Genomic DNA, 19,163 nt, shown 5'->3' on the forward strand with positions numbered 1-19,163 from the left:
AGTATATTTTAGAGAATGAATCACATTATTTTCTCTTGTACTGTTGTTTATATTATTTCAAATAAATATTAAAAAATGATATGATGGTCGACAGTCATCATCGTGAACAAATATATATATATATATATATATATATATAAATATGAAACAAATGTATATCTTTTATTTGTTTATTTTTTTTATTAAATGATAGTGTACAGCTGTTAAAAAACAGAAGGTGGGTGCAACGATTTGGGGCTTCCTGAGTTGTCATTAGGCGATCATCACGCGTGCCTTACCACCCAGGCTATTATATCGCCAGTGTTTGTCTTCAGTTTGCCGGTCGACTGATTTCACCTCAACAGCGGTAATCATCCTTGCTTCCCGGCACGGTACACGGTTGTGGTATGTCTCTTTTTTGTTGATTAAGAAGGGTATACTGCCAGCCATTGGAACGTGTATTATTACTTTTTTTACTTCATTTAACCACACATTATTGTACACATTTTACCACATACAAACAACCCGTCTGCGTTAATTGGGCATCCAGTTCTCAGAACGATAAAGAAAATACTTCTTGTCGTAAGTACAAAATACTGAACTAGAAGGTGCAGTAAACCAAAATTATAAGAATATTTTAATTATAATTTTTAAATAACTTAGCTGTTAAATCTAATTTTTTTAAGATTGTTGAGCTGCATATTTCTCTTCTTGCTATGAGCAAGATGTTTAGTTATTCTAATTATTATTTTTACTTTATTTAAATTTATTTAACATGCATGTAAGTAAATTTAAAATTAGTATATATATATATATATATATATATATATATTAGGTCACCATGTACTTTGTGTCACGTATCTTAGTGTATCTGTTTACAATTGTGGTTTTTTTTCACTGAAATCATTGAGGACGTGTGATAATTGAAAATTTTGTACGGCTGTATATTTGATCCGCGTTTGTAGAAAATGGATCTGTATATCATTAAGCTTGAGTTGATGGGATCATCCAGATAGAAGCCGAAATATAAATATCGGAATCTGTATAAATAATTAGAGTTCCACAATTCTTTGCTTAGAATCGATGTTAAGAATAAAATATCATGTTTCATCTACTAAAGAAAAATATGGTATGAAGAAGTACGAATATTTTTATAAGAAAAGCAAAATGTGAAAGATATTAAATTAAAATATAATAAAATTGAAATTTTAGTAAATTAACTAAGACTTGATGTGATAAAATAATTTAAAACACCGGGTTCAGAATTCATTTAAAATTCTATTTTTTGATTATTTTTTCCTATTCGCAGAATATAGGTGGTATAAAGGTACGCAAAATATAGGTTCATTACGATTACATTTTTTTTCGTCAAAGAAAAAAAGTATATTTTAATTTGAATAATCTTTGTAAAATAAATTATGTGAAGAAAAAAAAACGTAACCCATTATAAGTGGAGAGGGATAGTTTGACATATAAGAAACTCAAATTAAAAATGTAAGCATATTTTTAAGAAAATAATAAAATTATGGGAATTAAAACAAAACCTAATAAAAAAAGTGAATAAAAACAGTATATTTTATCGATTCTTTTTTAAACTTCGATTTTTGAAGTCAACGGAAAATTCATTTACACATATAAATTAAATAAGTACCAAATTTCTTACCATTAAACTGGAAGGATCAATCCATTTGTAGTGTTCCAATAAAACATAAGCTGGTTGCTTGACCAAGCATTTTACATTTTTTATATTTATCCCCTATGTTGTTGAAGTTGGCGTTTTCAATATTTATAAAATATTTTTTTTTTTAATTATTAATGATGGATCGTAATTTAACGATAAATTATATACAATACCAGTAACCTAATACAATTTTAATTCAAAAATGCTTGTAAAACTCACTTAAACTGAGATTTTAATGAAATTTTTAATGTTTTTTCAAGAATTCATTTTTATTTTATATTGGTTTATTTTTGTAAACACTATCGAAGAAAAAATAAATTGTAGTAAAATTTGAATTATTCTTTAATGAAATAGCCTGTTTTTGTAGCAGTGACAGTTTATTATTTAGTGTGGTTAACCAACAGATGTGATATCACTTCTGATAATTTCTAGAATTTGTTTTAATTTTTTCAGTTTTGATGGAGGTGATAATCCAAAGTGCTACAAACAGCATACAATTGTTCAATATTGTGATGTGGGGTAATGTATTATTCTTGGTCTTCGCATTCATATAGTTCTTTGTTCTGCTGAGAAAAATTATTTTTGAAACAGTTAACACAAAAGAGACTTTCCAGGAATTAAATTTAAATTTGGAAAAATGTGTTCTTTAAGAGCTTGCTGTAATTTTATTTGTCTTATGTTTTTCTTAACTGTTTTTTTTTTCAGTTCTCAAAGGGTCACAACAGAACTATTCATACAGGTGAATGAATTTTAATAAAACAGTTTTTTCATATTTAAAAACACCAGTGACATCTGAATTAACACGTAAAAAAATAAGTTATTGGTTTTCATTATTAAATTCACAAATTTTAATGAGTTCTTCTGGCACTGTACCATACACTGTTTTATGAAACTTTTCATACAGCAATTCCTATGGAACATTGTTCTTCCATTGTTTTGTGTGAAATTACTTAATCGTAATATAAAAATTTAACTGATTTTAAAATTTGCAAATGTAATATTATTAAGTAAAACTCATTTATTCAATAAAGACTTCTAAACATAGAACAAAATTTGACACACTCGGTAAAGATGTGAACAGGTCACTGACTAAGTCAGACTGATCAGTCTGTAACTGCAAAGCTAAATAATGCAACAATAAATGAGCATGTTGCAACATGAATTTTCCTACCGACTGCAGATGCCTGCAAGCGCCTGTTATAAGATGAACAATGTTGTTTAACGGTTCAAACAAGTCTATTTCAACTACAGTAATAAGTAAAAAAATATTAAATTGCCAAGAAGACAAGAAACCCCATTGGAACAATTATTTAGCGAGTCAAAATGGTATCGCTTTTAACAGGTTTTTCATGATTTTTGGGAGGTTACAACATTTTTATTAGAAAAATAAACAAGAAACTTTTTTATTTTCATACATCTAAAACAAAAAACACTGCAGTTTGTGAAAATTTTAGATTTTTATCACCAGCACTATCAGAACTATTTGAAGCCAAAATTTTAATTAAAAAAAAATTTCGATTTCAATAATTCATAAAAATGTAGGGGTAAGTATTAAAGGTAAAACTACAATAAAAAAATAATATAAACGGTGTATGCCATTCCTGCCTCTTGAAAAAATTACCAAAAGTGAAATTTCACCATTTTTAATCTTCAACTTTATTGGTAATTTTCTCATAGAAAGAATAAAACTATGAACCAATCTTTTACCTTGAAAAAATATGAATAAATTGCTTTTAGTTTCATCCTTTCAGGACCAATAGTTTTTTAGTTATTTTTTCTGTAAACCCTTACAATCACAAAAATAGGTGTGCGCACTGTAACAAAAATGACCGCCACAGGTAAACTGCTTAAATAAAAAATTGAAAAAAATAGTTTTAAGGTACTGAAACATGTAGAAAACAAGTAGTAAGTTTCTTTTTTTTTTGAACTGGTCAAGCAACCGCCCTTGGGTCACTTCAAATAGATTGACCCGGAATAGACTTCAAAAGGTAGAAACTCAAATCTAATTATATTTACATTTTAGTGAGTTTATTAAAGTAGTATGGATAAGAATTTATTTTTTTAAGTTAATTACTTTTTTAATTTATTTTTTTAAATCTAAAATATGGATATGCTAACAAAAAATCGCTACTCACATTAAAAAAGGACCTATTTATTGATAACAGTATGAAAATTAATGCAAAGAATGACGTAAACAATTTTTTTGTTTGTGCACGAGTTAGTATTATTATTTTACCTTCAGTTACCGATTTTGTATAAGTACCGTAAAAAAAATAATTTGAATATTGAAATGACAACCACTGCTACAACATCCCATACTAGGAAAGGGAAAATTAAATAAAATCACCAACAAATCGTCTCTGTAGATCATGCAAGAATTATCCTATCCGGAAGAATCTTAAATGCAGGACCAGCAGAAGAACTCTCTACAGAACAAAAATAATTATCCTCAAAATTTGAAGATAAGCTTTTCATCTGATAAGAATAAGCTTTTTTAACTTGAGATATATTTTATTCAAATAACTGCTTAAACTATTTCTAATTTAACAAACAAGCATCTCTAATACGATAAAATAAAGATTGAACTTTTTAACTACTGATGGTCGATCTTAAACTGAAAACGGGTAAAGCGGTAACATAGGCTTAGTTTTTGATTCAGCAGGAAGTTATCGATTTTTTTTCAAAGAAATCGGTTGTTTAAACGTTCACTCCTGAACAAAGTTAAATGCATTCTACAATAATGTGTACATTAATAAACAAATAACGTTTCAAATTTGTTATATTTAAACTAAGTTGATCTAACAAATGCAGGCCTTTACGTTCATTCGTTATTAATATAAATGTAGCCAAGAATATCCACTCGATGAATATTCATTAAGGGCTAAAATGAGATATTTTTGTGAAAATCAAATTGTTAAAGGAATAGATTTCAGTTCTTCGGTGCAAAAACCATCTGATTTTTTTATTAATGATAAAACTATAAATTCCATGGGCCTAATAAAATATTTATTATACGGAAATATTATACATGTAAGAAGAAATTGCTATTTAATACCCCACTGAGAATATTTTTCTCCCTATATCGACTACAAAATATTATTATTTAAGTATGTAACGAGGAATAGTATTAATTTATAACTTAAGGCGATCTATATCAGGCCAACTTTTACTGTAGCACCCTTTGGAATATTCACCGGACTATAATAAAAATAATAATAATACATTTATCAAGTAATTTTATGTTGTTTTTTTTTTGTTACGATCCAGGATATGTAATCCTTTAGCTAGGTTAGTTCTGTTTCATTTGCAGATGTAAACTTTCATCTTTCAGTCTCACTTTGCATTAACCGAGTATAATCTAGTCCACGGTACTTTATTACTTTCGGTAATCATTAAAAGTTTTGTTGACAACATAAAATGATATTTATAATATGAAATTCAAGTTTAAATATCTCATTAATACTTCGTTTGGTTTTAATAAATATTGTTAGGTAGATTTCATAAGAAAGCTACCTATTGTAGTAGTACCATGACTTCCGGAAAATTTCGACATATCTTCCCGTTTCACATCCACCAGACCCCAAAACCACCGTCAGTTCAAAGTTTTATATATACATTTATATACAAATGTATTCTGTAAATATATATATATATATTTATTTATATTATGTATATAAATATATACATAATAATATTAAATAAACAATAATAATAATATTTTGTAAATAAATATATTACGTATTATGAATATTATGTATATTTTATATATATATATATCTACATGTTTCACTTTCTTGTGACACGATAACTGCCGTAATTTTTCGCCAATCACTTTCAAATTTATACATAAAATATAAAGACCCAAAATCTTAGTTGAGTTTGTTAATGGGAAAATCGGACCATGGGGTGGAAATAGGAGGGCTTTTTCGAAAAAACAAAATATCGCTATAACTTCCCTATTAAGTAAAATATCGAATTTGCTTAAAGTTCCTACTATTCTTTGGATAATGGGTCTAAAAATTATCTAACTAAAGTTTTTTGATATTACTAACCACTGGCCCAGGGAGTGGAAAAAATTGGGTTTCGAAGACAAAAACTCATACCTCCCTTAATAGGCACAGCATAGAATCGGTTTAAAGTTATCTTTATTCCACTAAACATTACATAAAATTTTCGTCTGAAACAATTTTTGATATGACCAACCCTTACGGCAAGGGATGACGACCAAAATGTTGTTGGAATTGTAAGAAAATTGGGCTTGTCATATGCTAAACATGCGAAACTTTTTTTCACATGCAACCATTATCGTATTGAGTAAATTTGAAGTTTTTCTTAACTTTAAGGTGGAAACTTTTTTTATCCCCTACTTAACACCGTTGAAATCTACCTCCGCCTTCCGGCGTGCCGAAAGGGATTTTTTAAATTGTAGCATTATTGTACGCTCTACTGGTTTTAGTATAAATACTTTTAAGACATCCGTGTCAGTTATCACAAGAAATGGGAACGATGTTTTTAATGAAGTAGACAGTTTATGCATATTTTGTTTTTGTCTCGAAAAAAGTAAAATATTACTACAAATGTCTCATCAACGTAGTAGTTTTTTTTTTTTTTTAATATCTTTCACAGGTTATAAAAAGACACAATCTAAGAAAGGTTGATTATAGAAACATTTCTTTAAAAATTTCGCATATCAAGGAAAAAGAAAGATAAAGGAAAAACTGAAAAATCACGGAAATAAAGTAACAGTGACCAAAATCGACAAAGAGTTAACGAGAGCTTTAAAGTTTATTTTTCTTCAATAACCGTATTAAGAGGACAGCAAATTGAATAGTAACTGAAAGTAACAAGAGGTATTACAGTCTAGGTTAAAATCCTTGATTACAATTTTCTGTTTAATGGTATTGAAGATGAAAAATATGAAATTATTAAATTAAATTTTTTCATATCGCCGGCTTTTTTCTGTCGAATCATATCACATAACTGTTTGTTTTGTTTTTTACGGGGAAAAAATAATAGTGAACAACTAACAGGAATATTTAACTAAACGTCTAGAGTGTGTTAATACGTATCTAACATCTAGTTTACAAGGTAGCCCTGTGTAGTAGTACATTGCGTTCGCCGTTGCAATGCTTTTCGATTTTATGAAAACAAAACAAGATAAAATACAAATGGATCTGAACAAAACGAAGAACTTTTAACTTGCAAATCGATTTGCTCGTATTCAAAATCGGTTGAATTGATTTCAAGCATAAAATATTAAATTGTATTATTTTTTCTGGTTATTTTAGTTTAAATAAGGAATTTATAGTTTTTCTTACTTACTTAAAAAAAAAAACACACAATAACTTGCATGAAGTGTAACTAAGCTTTTTCATACGATGGGTTATTTTAATTATTTAAAATGACATTCCTGTTTTAGAGAAATTCAGCAGGCAAAAAAAAGGTGGTTGGATCGCCATTAGCGATTGCTTAAATTGTTAACGTTAATGGTCAGTTTATCTCATATATTTTTCAATTACTTATTTTTGGAAAAAAATCAGTACTATGTTATTATTACTATAAATATTAAAAGAATAAAATTCATTAGTCACTTATATACTTCACAGTCACAAACATAATCTTCTTCATGCGATAACGACTGTTTTATTATCCAAATAGAATATTATTCGTAGTAAATAATAAGGACCGTAAAATAAAACTGCAAAACTGGGAATATTACCTACAAAGTTATTATACATTTTATCATATTTTATGAACGATAGCTACCAACTGCTGCAAACCTATCTCCCGATTTTTTTTTCTAGTATGAAAAACGTTTTTGCCCTTTAATAATCTGTATTGGCAAGAATACTTTAATTGCAATTGTAATTTATCTTTTTTTAATTATTAAAAACAAGAAAATATAAAAATATTAATTTTAAGTTTAAAAATTGTAATCTTTCAATAGTTCGAAGTATTAACTTTTTATAATTATTAGAAGAGCATACTAATTTATTGCAAATGGAATTTAAGAAATTAATTTTTAGCAAGATATATTTATATATCTGAGTACGTTTAATTTCAACAAGTACTGACTGTACTACTAGTGCTCGATGATATGGTAAGTAGATAAATATAAAAATTACTTTCAAACTCTACTAGCTCTAATTTGTGAGTATTTTTAATTACCTAAAAAAATCTTCAATATCTGCAACTTCTTTCTTAATAAATGCATTTTTGGATAAATAGATAACACCTTATTTACGAAATTAGCCGTGTTTGTTAACAGTCATTTTCTTCAGTGACTAATGAATCCCTAAAAAAAAAAAATAAGAAAAAGGTTTAGAATAACTACACTGATCAACAATAATTTTGTTAAATGAGGGTGAATAACTGATTCTTATAATATTTTTCATGCTCATTTCAAATATGAAATCAGAATTCTTCTATCAGGCTTAGTTTTTTGTAACTACCATTCTTATTTTTAGGCAGTATCATGCATGAACTCCATAAGCACAGCATTTTGTGAACGTATTTTATTATATTATTTATCAGCTAAATAGCTTTTGTTTATTTATTATAGTCCCTTAATTGTTGTTACATTGATTTGTTAGACGTTAGTCATCGTGTGTATTATTTAAAAAATAATTAAAATGAACAAGATTGTGACTCATTCTTCCTATTTTCATCTTATTATAAACATATCATCACTCATTAGTTATTTCTGTCGTTATTATATTAACTTATAAACTGTCGTGCAAACAAGAGAAATAGTTTTAATTCTCATTCAAGCGCGAGTTCTGGTACGTGTAACGTTCAGCTGGCTTTCGTATTAGCGGGTATACAATGTTAAGTAACGTGTGTGTATGTTTATTAAATTAGTGTGTTTATTAAGCGTTTCTTTTTAAACAATATTAGTTATTTTAATGTATTAACAGTGCCTTGCAGTTTAATTAATCATCCAAACGATTTCTGCTAGATCTATGGTGAGGTAACGTTGAAGTCTCAGAAAAGAAATATAACTCCACTGATAAAAGTATCATATGAACTGTATTGTGGATGTAAATTAGGTGATCAGGACAAATCTTAGGCTCCTCAAATTTGCTGTGCTTCTTGTGTAACATTGTTGACCGGTTGGCTAAATGGATCTCGTCACATGCCATTTGCAATTCCAGTGGTTTGGAGAGAACCTAAGGATCACACCACAGACTGATAGTTTTGTGTAATAAAGATATCTGGGATAACAGCTAAAACTAGACGTACTGTTACATACTCTGATATTCCCTCTGCCATGCGGCCAGTACCGCATACCTAAGAGCTTCCAATTTCAGCACCATCAGAAACATGGGAATTAGATGAAGATGAAAATGTCAAATCTTTTGCTGACTTATCAGGCGACGATGAAAGAGATCCAAACTTTTTAGAAAATAGATATACTGAACCCCATTTAATTAATCGGTCAGAATTAAATGATCTAGTTCGTGATCTAAATTTATCAAAAAATGAAGCAGAAATACTGGCATCAAGCCTAAAAGAATGGCATCTTTTACAACTAAACACTAAAATAACTGCTTTCTGTGACAGAAAGTATGAATTTGAACGTTTCTTCTCTCAGTACGAAAACTTAGTATGCTGTAATGATGTGGACTCTCTACGGAAAGCTTTGGGACATATGCACCATCCTGATGAATGGTGACTTTTTATTGACTCGTCAAAGCTTAGTTTGAAAGCCGTTCTTCTTGACATTGGAAATAAATACCCATCAACATCATTAGCATACGCTGTTCACATGAAAATATCAAAGTTGTATTTAGCAGGATTTAGTATGAGAAATATTTGTGGAGATCTGAAAGTAATAGCGCTTTTACTTGGACTGCAACTTACGACACACTAAATTCCGTTGCTTTTTATGCTAGTGGTACAGCAGAGGTAGAAGAAATATTACATACAAGAGCAATGGCCAAAGAGAGAGGTACTGCCTATTGGAGAAAAAATATTGTTAGTCGAGCATTACTAAAAGCAGAAAACATTTATCTTCTGCCAATACACATTAGGCTTGGTTTATTCAAATATTTTGTTAAAGCAATGGATCGCAATGGATCGTAATGGCGTGAGGGTTTCAGTTTCTAAAAAACAGATTCCCTAATATAAGCGATGCTAAAGTAAAGGAAAGTATATTTGTAAGACCAATAGTAAGAAAACTAATGAGTGACCCGTTATTTGAGGAATGTTTGAATGACTTGGAGATTGCTGCATGGAAATCATTTCAAAATGTGGTAAACAACTTCCTTGGAAACCATAAGGCCATTAAGTTACACAAAACTTGTGAGTGAACTCCTTCAAAACTACAAAGAACTTGGGTGTAATATGTCATTAAAAATCCATTTCTTACATTTACATTTGGATTTTTTCACTAACAATCTCGGCGCTATCAGTGATGAAGATGGAGAACGCTTTCACCAAGAGATATTTACAGCGGAAACACAATATTAAGGAAAATGGAACCCAAAAATGTTAGCTGATTACTGCTGAAATCTAAAGAGCAATCTACCAACAGCAAATTACAGCAGAAAATCCAAAAGAAATAGATTTTAGGGAGTACAAAATGTATGTATTTTATTGTCATATTATATTCACCATATATTTTTCGTTTCAAAAGAAATTTCAGTTACAAAAAAACTGACCCCGATAGAAAAACATTATTAATAAACATGAAATCAGCATAAAAAATACTATAAGAATCAGCCATTCACTCTCATTTAACAAACAAAATTTTAAATTGTGTTGACAACTGTTATTTAAGGAACATTTTCAGAAAAAGATTTGATGTCCTTGGTAAGATAGGCGATAGCATGCACGCCTGCTACATCGAAGGTGATGAATTCATTTCTGTCTAAGTTTGGAAATTTATATACAATCAGCTCTCAATATGATCAACCTTAGCAGTAGCGACTTAGAAAATGACAATAACGAAAATTACGGTACGAGAAAAATTTCTACAACATGTCCACTCGTTTAAGACTCCACAAATCTTATGGAAAATTATCCAAAACCAAGCTTCTGCTTTGTGATTTTTTACGTAATGTTCATTTCTTGATCGCTAAAGATTAAATATTTTATTATGTGAAAATTAAGAAGAACATAATTTAAAAGCTCAAAACTATTTTCTTAGTTTTACTAACATTAAGTTTAACTGTCCGACAATATCTTTTTAAAAACTAAACCGCTGAAAAAACTAAAACGGGATATTAGTTTAAATCCGTAAAATAAAATTTAAAAATATATTACAATCCGATTCGATGAACAAGAAATGCTGAAATACAGAATTAATTTATTACCGGGTGTCGGTAAAATTATACTTTTTCAGTGTAGTCTAGTTAACCCACCGGGTTGTTCTACTGGTGAACGCGTCTTTCCAAATTGGCTGATTTGGAAGTCGAAAGTTTCATCGTTCAAGACCTAGTAAAGTCAGTTATTTTTACACGGATTTGAATACTAGATCGTGGATACCGGTGTTCTTTGATGATTGGATTTCAATTAACCACACATCTCAGGAACGGTCAAACTGAGACTGTATAAGACTGCACTTCATTTACACTCATACTTATAATCCTCATTCAGCCTCTGAAATATTATCTGAACGGTAATTACCGGAGCCTAAACAGGAAAAAGAAAGAAAAAGTATAGTCTAGTTACTGTTCGTATCATTTATTAGCGCAATACATCATACAACCTAAATACAGTAATAATATTTGCAGGATTAATTTTCAGCTCCAATACGTTCTTAATCGTTAAATATCAAGTTTAAAACATTTAAATAAATACGCAAACGGTCCGACTTAAAGCATAATTAAAATCGGTGAAATCATGTACATCGAGAGGCAAGTACATAACATAAAATCAAAATTTTCTGAATCACACATTTCTTTCACTTCAAACGAAAATAAAAAAATATAATAGATTATATCAGGAAATAGATCGTTTACAGTAAAACCAGTTGTCTTCAAATGTGACATACTGAAGGATTTTTCTACCAAACGAAATTCTGCTTGGAAGTTGGAGAACATCACAATTTATGATACCACAAGAATAAGAGCGGTAGATTATTATTATTTTGTGAGCTGAAAATCGATTAATTTTCCAAAACGGGTGTGCTGCTAATTCCTTATTTGTTGGTAAATATTATAGAGTACATGACAGATTGATACTATCGTACGTACGATTCAGTTATCGTACTATTTAAAAAATATCACTGAATTTCATTTACTTTATGACAATGATATTTGAATCTTTTCTTCTGATGACAGCTTTTTTTTTAGAATGAATGTCTAAATATATACAACCGTTTCTTTGTTACTTTGTTAGTGAAATATGTATCAACAATCATTTTGGTTGAAATTTAGATCCTAAAAAAAAATGGTAATTTTTACTCTTAGTTAGACCTGTAAACAGTCAGTTTGATCGTGAAATCAACAGTTCATTCTTTAGCGAAGTGGAAAAAATATCCATTTGCTTCTTTACAGAATAACAAAATAGCGAAAAAGTATCTATATTACTTATTTTGTAATACTTAAAAATTTTTCGTATACTCATAAACCTATAAAGTATTTCCTGGTTTATTGCGTGCATAAAAGGCATAGACGTGTAATTACATATCTGAAATTGTTGATTACAGGTCTGTTTTTTATACAGTCCCTAAACTAGAGAATATTTGATTCATATATATATGTATAAAACTATCACCTTGTGTTAACTAGTGTAAAAAATTATTCATTATTTGCTTAATTAATAATTAAGCTAGAGTCGGATTAAAAGTACTTAATACCTAGAACAATGTTTCACAGAACAAATAGAGTGAGCAAGTAAGGATGACCGTGGTAAGGGGACGGGAAAAGTAATAAAAGACAGACAACGAGCTCGGGGAAAGCAGGCTGCTAGAAAGGGATGGAGAAGAATAAGCGAACGGCAATTAACACATATACCATCACCACACTACCGCACACATCGATCCGCTAAATTATGAAGGCACAGCTGCTACTGTTACTACCTCCTTCTCGGCTTTGAATGCAAACTTGAGAAAGTGTGAAAAAAGTTACGTTATGTAGAGGAAATTAAAAAAAAAAAACAGCTTTTCTACTGAGTTGAGAATTACAAAAAACCATTTTGCATTAAAATTATTCTTAATATCAGTAGGTGCACTATGGAAATTCAGAATTGTTGTACCTTTTTGCTTGTTTTTGTGAGTATGTGTATTCGTTTGAAGAAATGATATTTCTAATAGTATAATGGATAACAAGAGAAAGATTTTCGATGCCATATTTTAGCGTTTCGTTAATTATTTGAAGGTTTGAATATCATTTCTTTCGGTTAAAATATTACAGCGTTGAAGAAGATATCGCAACAAAAAATTTATTATTTTATCAAAATACGTGTGAGAAGAAAATAAATTCCAAAGGAAATCACAAGAAAAGATACTGGATGACAAAAATCACTAGTTTCCATAAATTCTAATCGTTTTACTCTCATATACCTTGATACACGTACAAAAAAATGCACGTTAAAGTTTCGTCACGATTATCTCTTCTGATAAACACTGTTAATAGCACCACTAAAGGATTTCGATAGTTGTAGATAACAAATAACAAAATAAAATAATACTAATTGTAATAAAATATAAACGTAATCATGCCTTGACACGTAAAATAATATATTAAACTAGTGTATATTAAATACACAATTCATTAATTATAGTGAGAAAAAAATTATTATTCCGTAATTTTGGAACCGGTAGGCTAAGAAGTTAAAAGGAAATTGTTCTAATACTTTATGGATTTTTACTGTTGTTATTTATTTTATTAATATTTTTAGAGAGAAAAGGAAAGGAACATAACTTTAAAAAAAAATACGTAACGTACTCTTTTTAAAAATATATTTCCTTAAAACTTTTAAAATTGCAATATTATGACATTTAAAATACTCCAGAATGTAATAAGACTAAATTTAAGTGATGCCCAGTTTCGCAGGTAGATCAGTATTGGAAATCATTTGAGTATATTTTAACACGATATAAAATATACCTATCACGCAGTTCAGGGACTGCTTGTCCCAAACAGTTTACTCTACTTTTAACTAGAAGCGCATGTACTCTAGTGACACGAATTCTATTCTGTTGTATGGAGCTCCTTCTTGGATGAGGTCCCTGGATAAACAACGTGCCAGACTGACTCTCGAACGGATTCAGAGAAAGGTGTCTCTGCGAGTCTGTTGAGAAACAAGACTATCTCCTTTGACACGGCATTCGTTATTGTTCGTACGCTTCTGATAGACTTACTAGCTAAGTTCAGGGTGGATTGATACCGGGGCAAGGAAATGGCGTCTTCCTACGATGTTCTTCTGAACCGGTGGCAGTCCTGGTGAGATGAAACAGACAGAGGAAGATAGGCATGTAGATTGATTAAACGTGTTAAGTTGTGGGTCGTAGGGCTTTTGGAAAGGTGAATTACTTTCATACTCAGCTCCTGTCGGGTCATGGCAGTATCAGATCTTACCTGCAAGCCAAGGGACATCACGAAGACGATATTTGTTCGTACTGCGGTGCCCTTGATGATATCGAGCACGTGATATTCGTGATGATTTTGGTAGACGGATTAAAAGGATGCGATGTATCACGGTGAAGGGCTCTCTTGACGCTGACAATGTTTTTAATTTCACGCTCGCTGAGGGGGGAACGCGGTTTCTAAGATCGCGGGAAAGGAGGCTGAAGAGTTGGTAAGAAGGATAGCTTGCGGGGGTAGGAGTGGTCGGTCCTCGTATCGACGTGGAAGTGAGTTCTCTGTCGATGTCCGTGGGACTCCTCCGGGGTCCCTGCTGCCTTTTTTTGTTTGGCGATCGTGCTGCTCGCGTCACGGCGACGAGGATTTCCGCGGCGAGGGAACAGTTTGGGTTGGAAGGATAGCCTGCGATGATGAGGGTGCATTTATTCACGGCCGACCGTGGATGGACTTACTCCCTTGGTTCCCGTGGGACTCCACTTCTCAACGTCTCCTTCTGGCTGTCGGTTCTGCAAGTCCCACCGGAGACTATGTTATATCTTGTGGCGGGTTCGGTCTTCCCGTGTCACTGAGAGGAAGGGGTTTTAGTTGGAGAGAGCCCGATGCTTACGTTCTGAGCGATTAAACGGCGGCTGGTAGAGCTTTCCCCTCCTCCGACGGAAAAAAGCCCCAAACAGTTTGTTCTGGGACAAAGGTAGATAAAATATTCAATTATTTTTACTTAAGAGCATTTTGAATAACTTTAAAAAATTTTAAACGGTTATAATTGAAAATTAATTATCATGACAATAAAGTTTTGTTATTAAGATACGGCGTCAGTATAAAAAGTAATACATAAGAGGTGCAGTAATATGTTTATGATGTATAGATGAAACCAAATGTTAGGTAGTGAGAAGTACTGTATTGTGAAATGGTAGCTCACTAGTACCGCAGTGACAATTACAAAAATAAACTGTCTCATTGTCACAAGCTGCAGATGGGACGTCCTGAACAAGGCACAACAATGAAGTGTTTTTCTAGTTGCGGGCCCGTCGCCACTCGTTGCGCTCGTCACTCTTCTCTCCTCTTCTTTTACGTTCACTTCATTCTATTATTGTCCAACCGGAACAGCTGACAGGAAATTCTCGAGTCGAGATTTGAACTAGTCGCTCTTGTTCTACTGGTTTGGGGTGTCTACCCTACTAACATTGTACCATATGTTGACAAGTATTTTTAGATACTTTATCCCATCAAGTATTTCACATACATTTTGATTTCAGTCTACAAGAATAGGCCTAATGTAACATTATAATACAATATATATTACATTAATATATTAATTTCATATGTAATTATATATATTGCGGGTAAACGGCTAATCACGCGCTGTTTACCCCTGAAACTGCCCTAGTCCAGAAACACGGCTGTATTTATCGCCGCTGGAGTAGCATCCGGCGGGTATATCTCCTGCCCGTGTAGAAGCCCGTCTGGGTAATGAAAGCGGCTGGTAGTAATAACGTGTCGTAGGGTTTATATATATATATATACATAATTCAATAAGAATTGTTTAACAGTTACCAATTCGGTAGTGAACTTAATTTCCTTTACATTCTGAATATAATAAAAGTAACATTGCCTGCAATATATCTACTTGTGTACATCATACAGTATATACAAATAAATTATTATTATTTGCATAAGTCATTATATAAGAAATCTCTTCATCTATGCATATATAGATAGATATAAGTTCTTTTACGTTTCATTAGTTTGATTAAAAAAACATTCTAACACAATCAGTTAATTTAATTAAATGTAAAATTCTAAAAATCCCACCTGTAGCAGTAAAAGCTAGGAAATCAAATTATTTAGTATTCGAATAGTTTAAAAGTAATGAACTTTTACTTACTAATAAAATATTAGTAAAATAATGATAATAATAATAAAGCAAAAAACAGTAATATAAAAAAACATTATATTAGGTTATAAATTTAAATAATCAAAATAAATTTATAATTATTTTATTTTTAAAAATTATTATACAGTAAATGACCCACAAAGTACTCAAATCTTTCTTCCGAAGATCTTTAGGAGATAATTATCGGTTATCTCCGACGGAGATAACCAATGGAATATGCAGTAGTACTAGTTTTAAATTGCGTCCTTTTTACAAATATTTGAAAATTTGTTAACTGTAATAGAATAATTTATTTGGTCTACGCTGTTTCGTTCGATTAATATTATTTTTGTATTTAGAATATGTATTCATATTCAATACTCTTGGAAGATATGAAAATTACAAATACATAAACATAATAAACGAACGAACGAACATAGGTTGAAAATATTATTGTACGAGACAACAGAGTTAAGAGATTTTCTAAAACTTTTAAGACGGCGTTGATTAATAATTATGCTACCGAACACTCCATTCATTAAACAGCCGATAATAAACGCTAAATGGCCTTTAGAAGAAGAAGAAGACGAAGAAGTTCCCTAATTTCGAAAGTAAGCCTTATAATATTTAATTATGTTAAAGTGAGCTCACGTTCTGACGTGCTGTTCAACGAATTATATTACTTAATCGTTTACATTTAGTTTACATTGAAAATTTTATCGGTCTGCTATTTTCTTTTACATTGTTAGTTGTAAAAGAACAAATTAATAACGTAAAAGCGTATGAGTAAATTTTAGTTATTGTAGGTGTTGTAATAACGTTATTAAAAAAGCATAGTTCGAATTCAACATATTTTTGTAATAAAATATTATTGTCTTAAGCTAATACATCACTACGTTCTTAAAAATAAGTTTATGAAGTCTGTGGATATTAATTACAATTAAAATACCGTTATCTTTTTTATTCTGATATATATGTTACATTTTGATTTTATGAATATTTAGCTTTAATTTTTAATTGGGCTTAATTCACGTGCTATTATAACTTTGTACCTAATATATATATATATATATATATATATATATATATATATATATATTAAAATATATATGTTTTAATATTTACGCTGTTATATAAACAGCGTAGACCAAATAAATTATTCTATTACAGTTAACAAATTTTCAAATATTTGTAAAAAGGACGCAATTTAAAACTAGTACTACTGCATATTCCATTGGTTATCCGTCGGAGATAACCGATAATTATCTCCTAAAGATCTTCGGAAGAAAGATTTGAGTACTTTGTGGGACATTTACTGTATAATAATTTTTAAAAATAAAATAATTATAAATTTATTTTGATTATTTAAATTTATAACCTAATATAATGTTTTTTTATAAAATATATATATATATATATATACACGCGCGAGCGCACACACACATACACACACACACACACACACACACACACACACACACACACACACACACACACACACACATACTTACACTTAACTTGCATTGTAACTGGTGATAGTCTATTATTAAACAGAACTTAACTTTTCTTCGTTTATTTATGCATCAGAAAAGTACTAGTAATAGTAGTATGACTAGTAATCATCATACCTTTATTTTAAAAAAATTACTCGGTAAATGATATAAGTTACAATTTTAAAATTATTAAATGTATAAAATGTTATAAAAAAATGCATTCAGTCCGAATTTATAGTTTTATACAGTAAAGAATTCACTTTTATTTATTTATTTGTAAATTGTTTACCGTTTATTAAACAGTACAAAAGTCGTGCATTTATAAAACGTTCATAAAATATATTTCTTTGAGCTAATTTCTCGGTTTTGGACCGTATCGGTTTCAAAGGCCCTCGTTTCAATCCAATATATCAGTATTTACAAAGAAAGTAACGGGTAATACAAATCACTTGCGGTACACGATGCAATGTAGATAAAATGAAATGAAATACGAGTACAATCGCTAGAAGTACTCTCTTTAATTAGAAAATTTCAAGTGACATCGTTCAACCGCGGTGATTTATCATATTACTTATGACTATAATAATTTTTTTACTGGCCATCTAGTTTTTCAGAAAATCAAAACAGATTATGAAGTTCAAATACTGACATTTAACTTTCACAAAAATTATATAACAGGTTATTGTATAAAAAATATTATCACCATTAATTGTGTTTCAATATTATGATGCAAAAGTAAAATAAATTAGAAATTAACAAAAAAAAAGAAAAATTAACTGTTCAAGTAGTTTTTCACAATATTAAAAAGTTAAGTTTTTATGTTAATGATGGGCCCTGATATCATTTGACCGAGATGAGTACGCTGTTCTTTACTGATTAGAAGAGAGTGTATACATTGCGTGTTTCGCAAAAAACCGACATTAAATTTTTATTCATACTATATTTACCATTCTTTCTTATGAATAAGAGCGTGTAAAGCACCTAAGTCACAAAAGACCGGCAGAGTAGTTTCCTGCAAAAATTATATCTATTTTACACCCTTTACCTTTTTATTTATGTACAGAGATGTTTAGAGTTTGTGATGAGAAATATGAAGGCGTTACTATCAAGGTTCAATTTCCCTGCATTTCGGTGGGCTTGGCGTACAGGTGTACTACAGTATACCGGATTCGGTAAAGAAAGCGAAGGGAAACCACTTCACCGCTAATTTGTCCAAGTAAGTGAGAAATAATTATACTTTTTATTCGTAACAATGATTATTTCAGAGGTGACAGATTATTATGGCTCCTATCAGGGACATGCTGCTGCTTAAAATGGAGTAAACAAACTCCACTAATCAGATTCAGTTTTTTCGGCTCTACTAAAGTTTATATGAACTGACTTTTGATAAGACGAGTATAAAACTACTAATCCATTCACTTCGCAAGCAGAATGGGAAGGTTCGAACGTAAAGCTTGAAATTATAACTTAAAATACAGAATTCGATGCTAATATTTTAATCTTAAAACAATTTGTACAATGCACTAGCACGTCACCCTTCTTTCTTTTAAATAGAAAATACTAACCGAAAACGTTTAACTAAGAAGAGAGTTGGGATCTTTAAA

At 30.3% G+C, this 19,163-nt stretch overlaps 1 protein-coding gene across 2 annotated transcripts in view; it reads right to left on the reverse strand.

Moving 5' to 3' along the window:
• Window positions 1–19,163, reverse strand: part of net (atonal bHLH transcription factor 8-like protein net) — a 45,884-nt gene that overhangs the window by 10,470 nt on the left and 16,251 nt on the right. The window contains exon 2 of one of the 2 annotated variants that reach the window (XM_075369445.1): window positions 7,829–7,955. The exons of the other annotated variant lie outside the window; for it this stretch is intronic. Within the exon in view, the coding sequence (XP_075225560.1) occupies window positions 7,829–7,874 (46 nt within the window). The 5' untranslated portion in view covers window positions 7,875–7,955. The remainder of the gene's footprint in view (window positions 1–7,828; window positions 7,956–19,163) is intronic. 2 annotated transcript variants of the gene reach the window in all.

This window comes from Lycorma delicatula, chromosome 1 (genome assembly GCF_047948215.1).
Source record: "Lycorma delicatula isolate Av1 chromosome 1, ASM4794821v1, whole genome shotgun sequence".
In the NCBI taxonomy this organism is placed as follows: domain Eukaryota; kingdom Metazoa; phylum Arthropoda; class Insecta; order Hemiptera; family Fulgoridae; genus Lycorma; species Lycorma delicatula.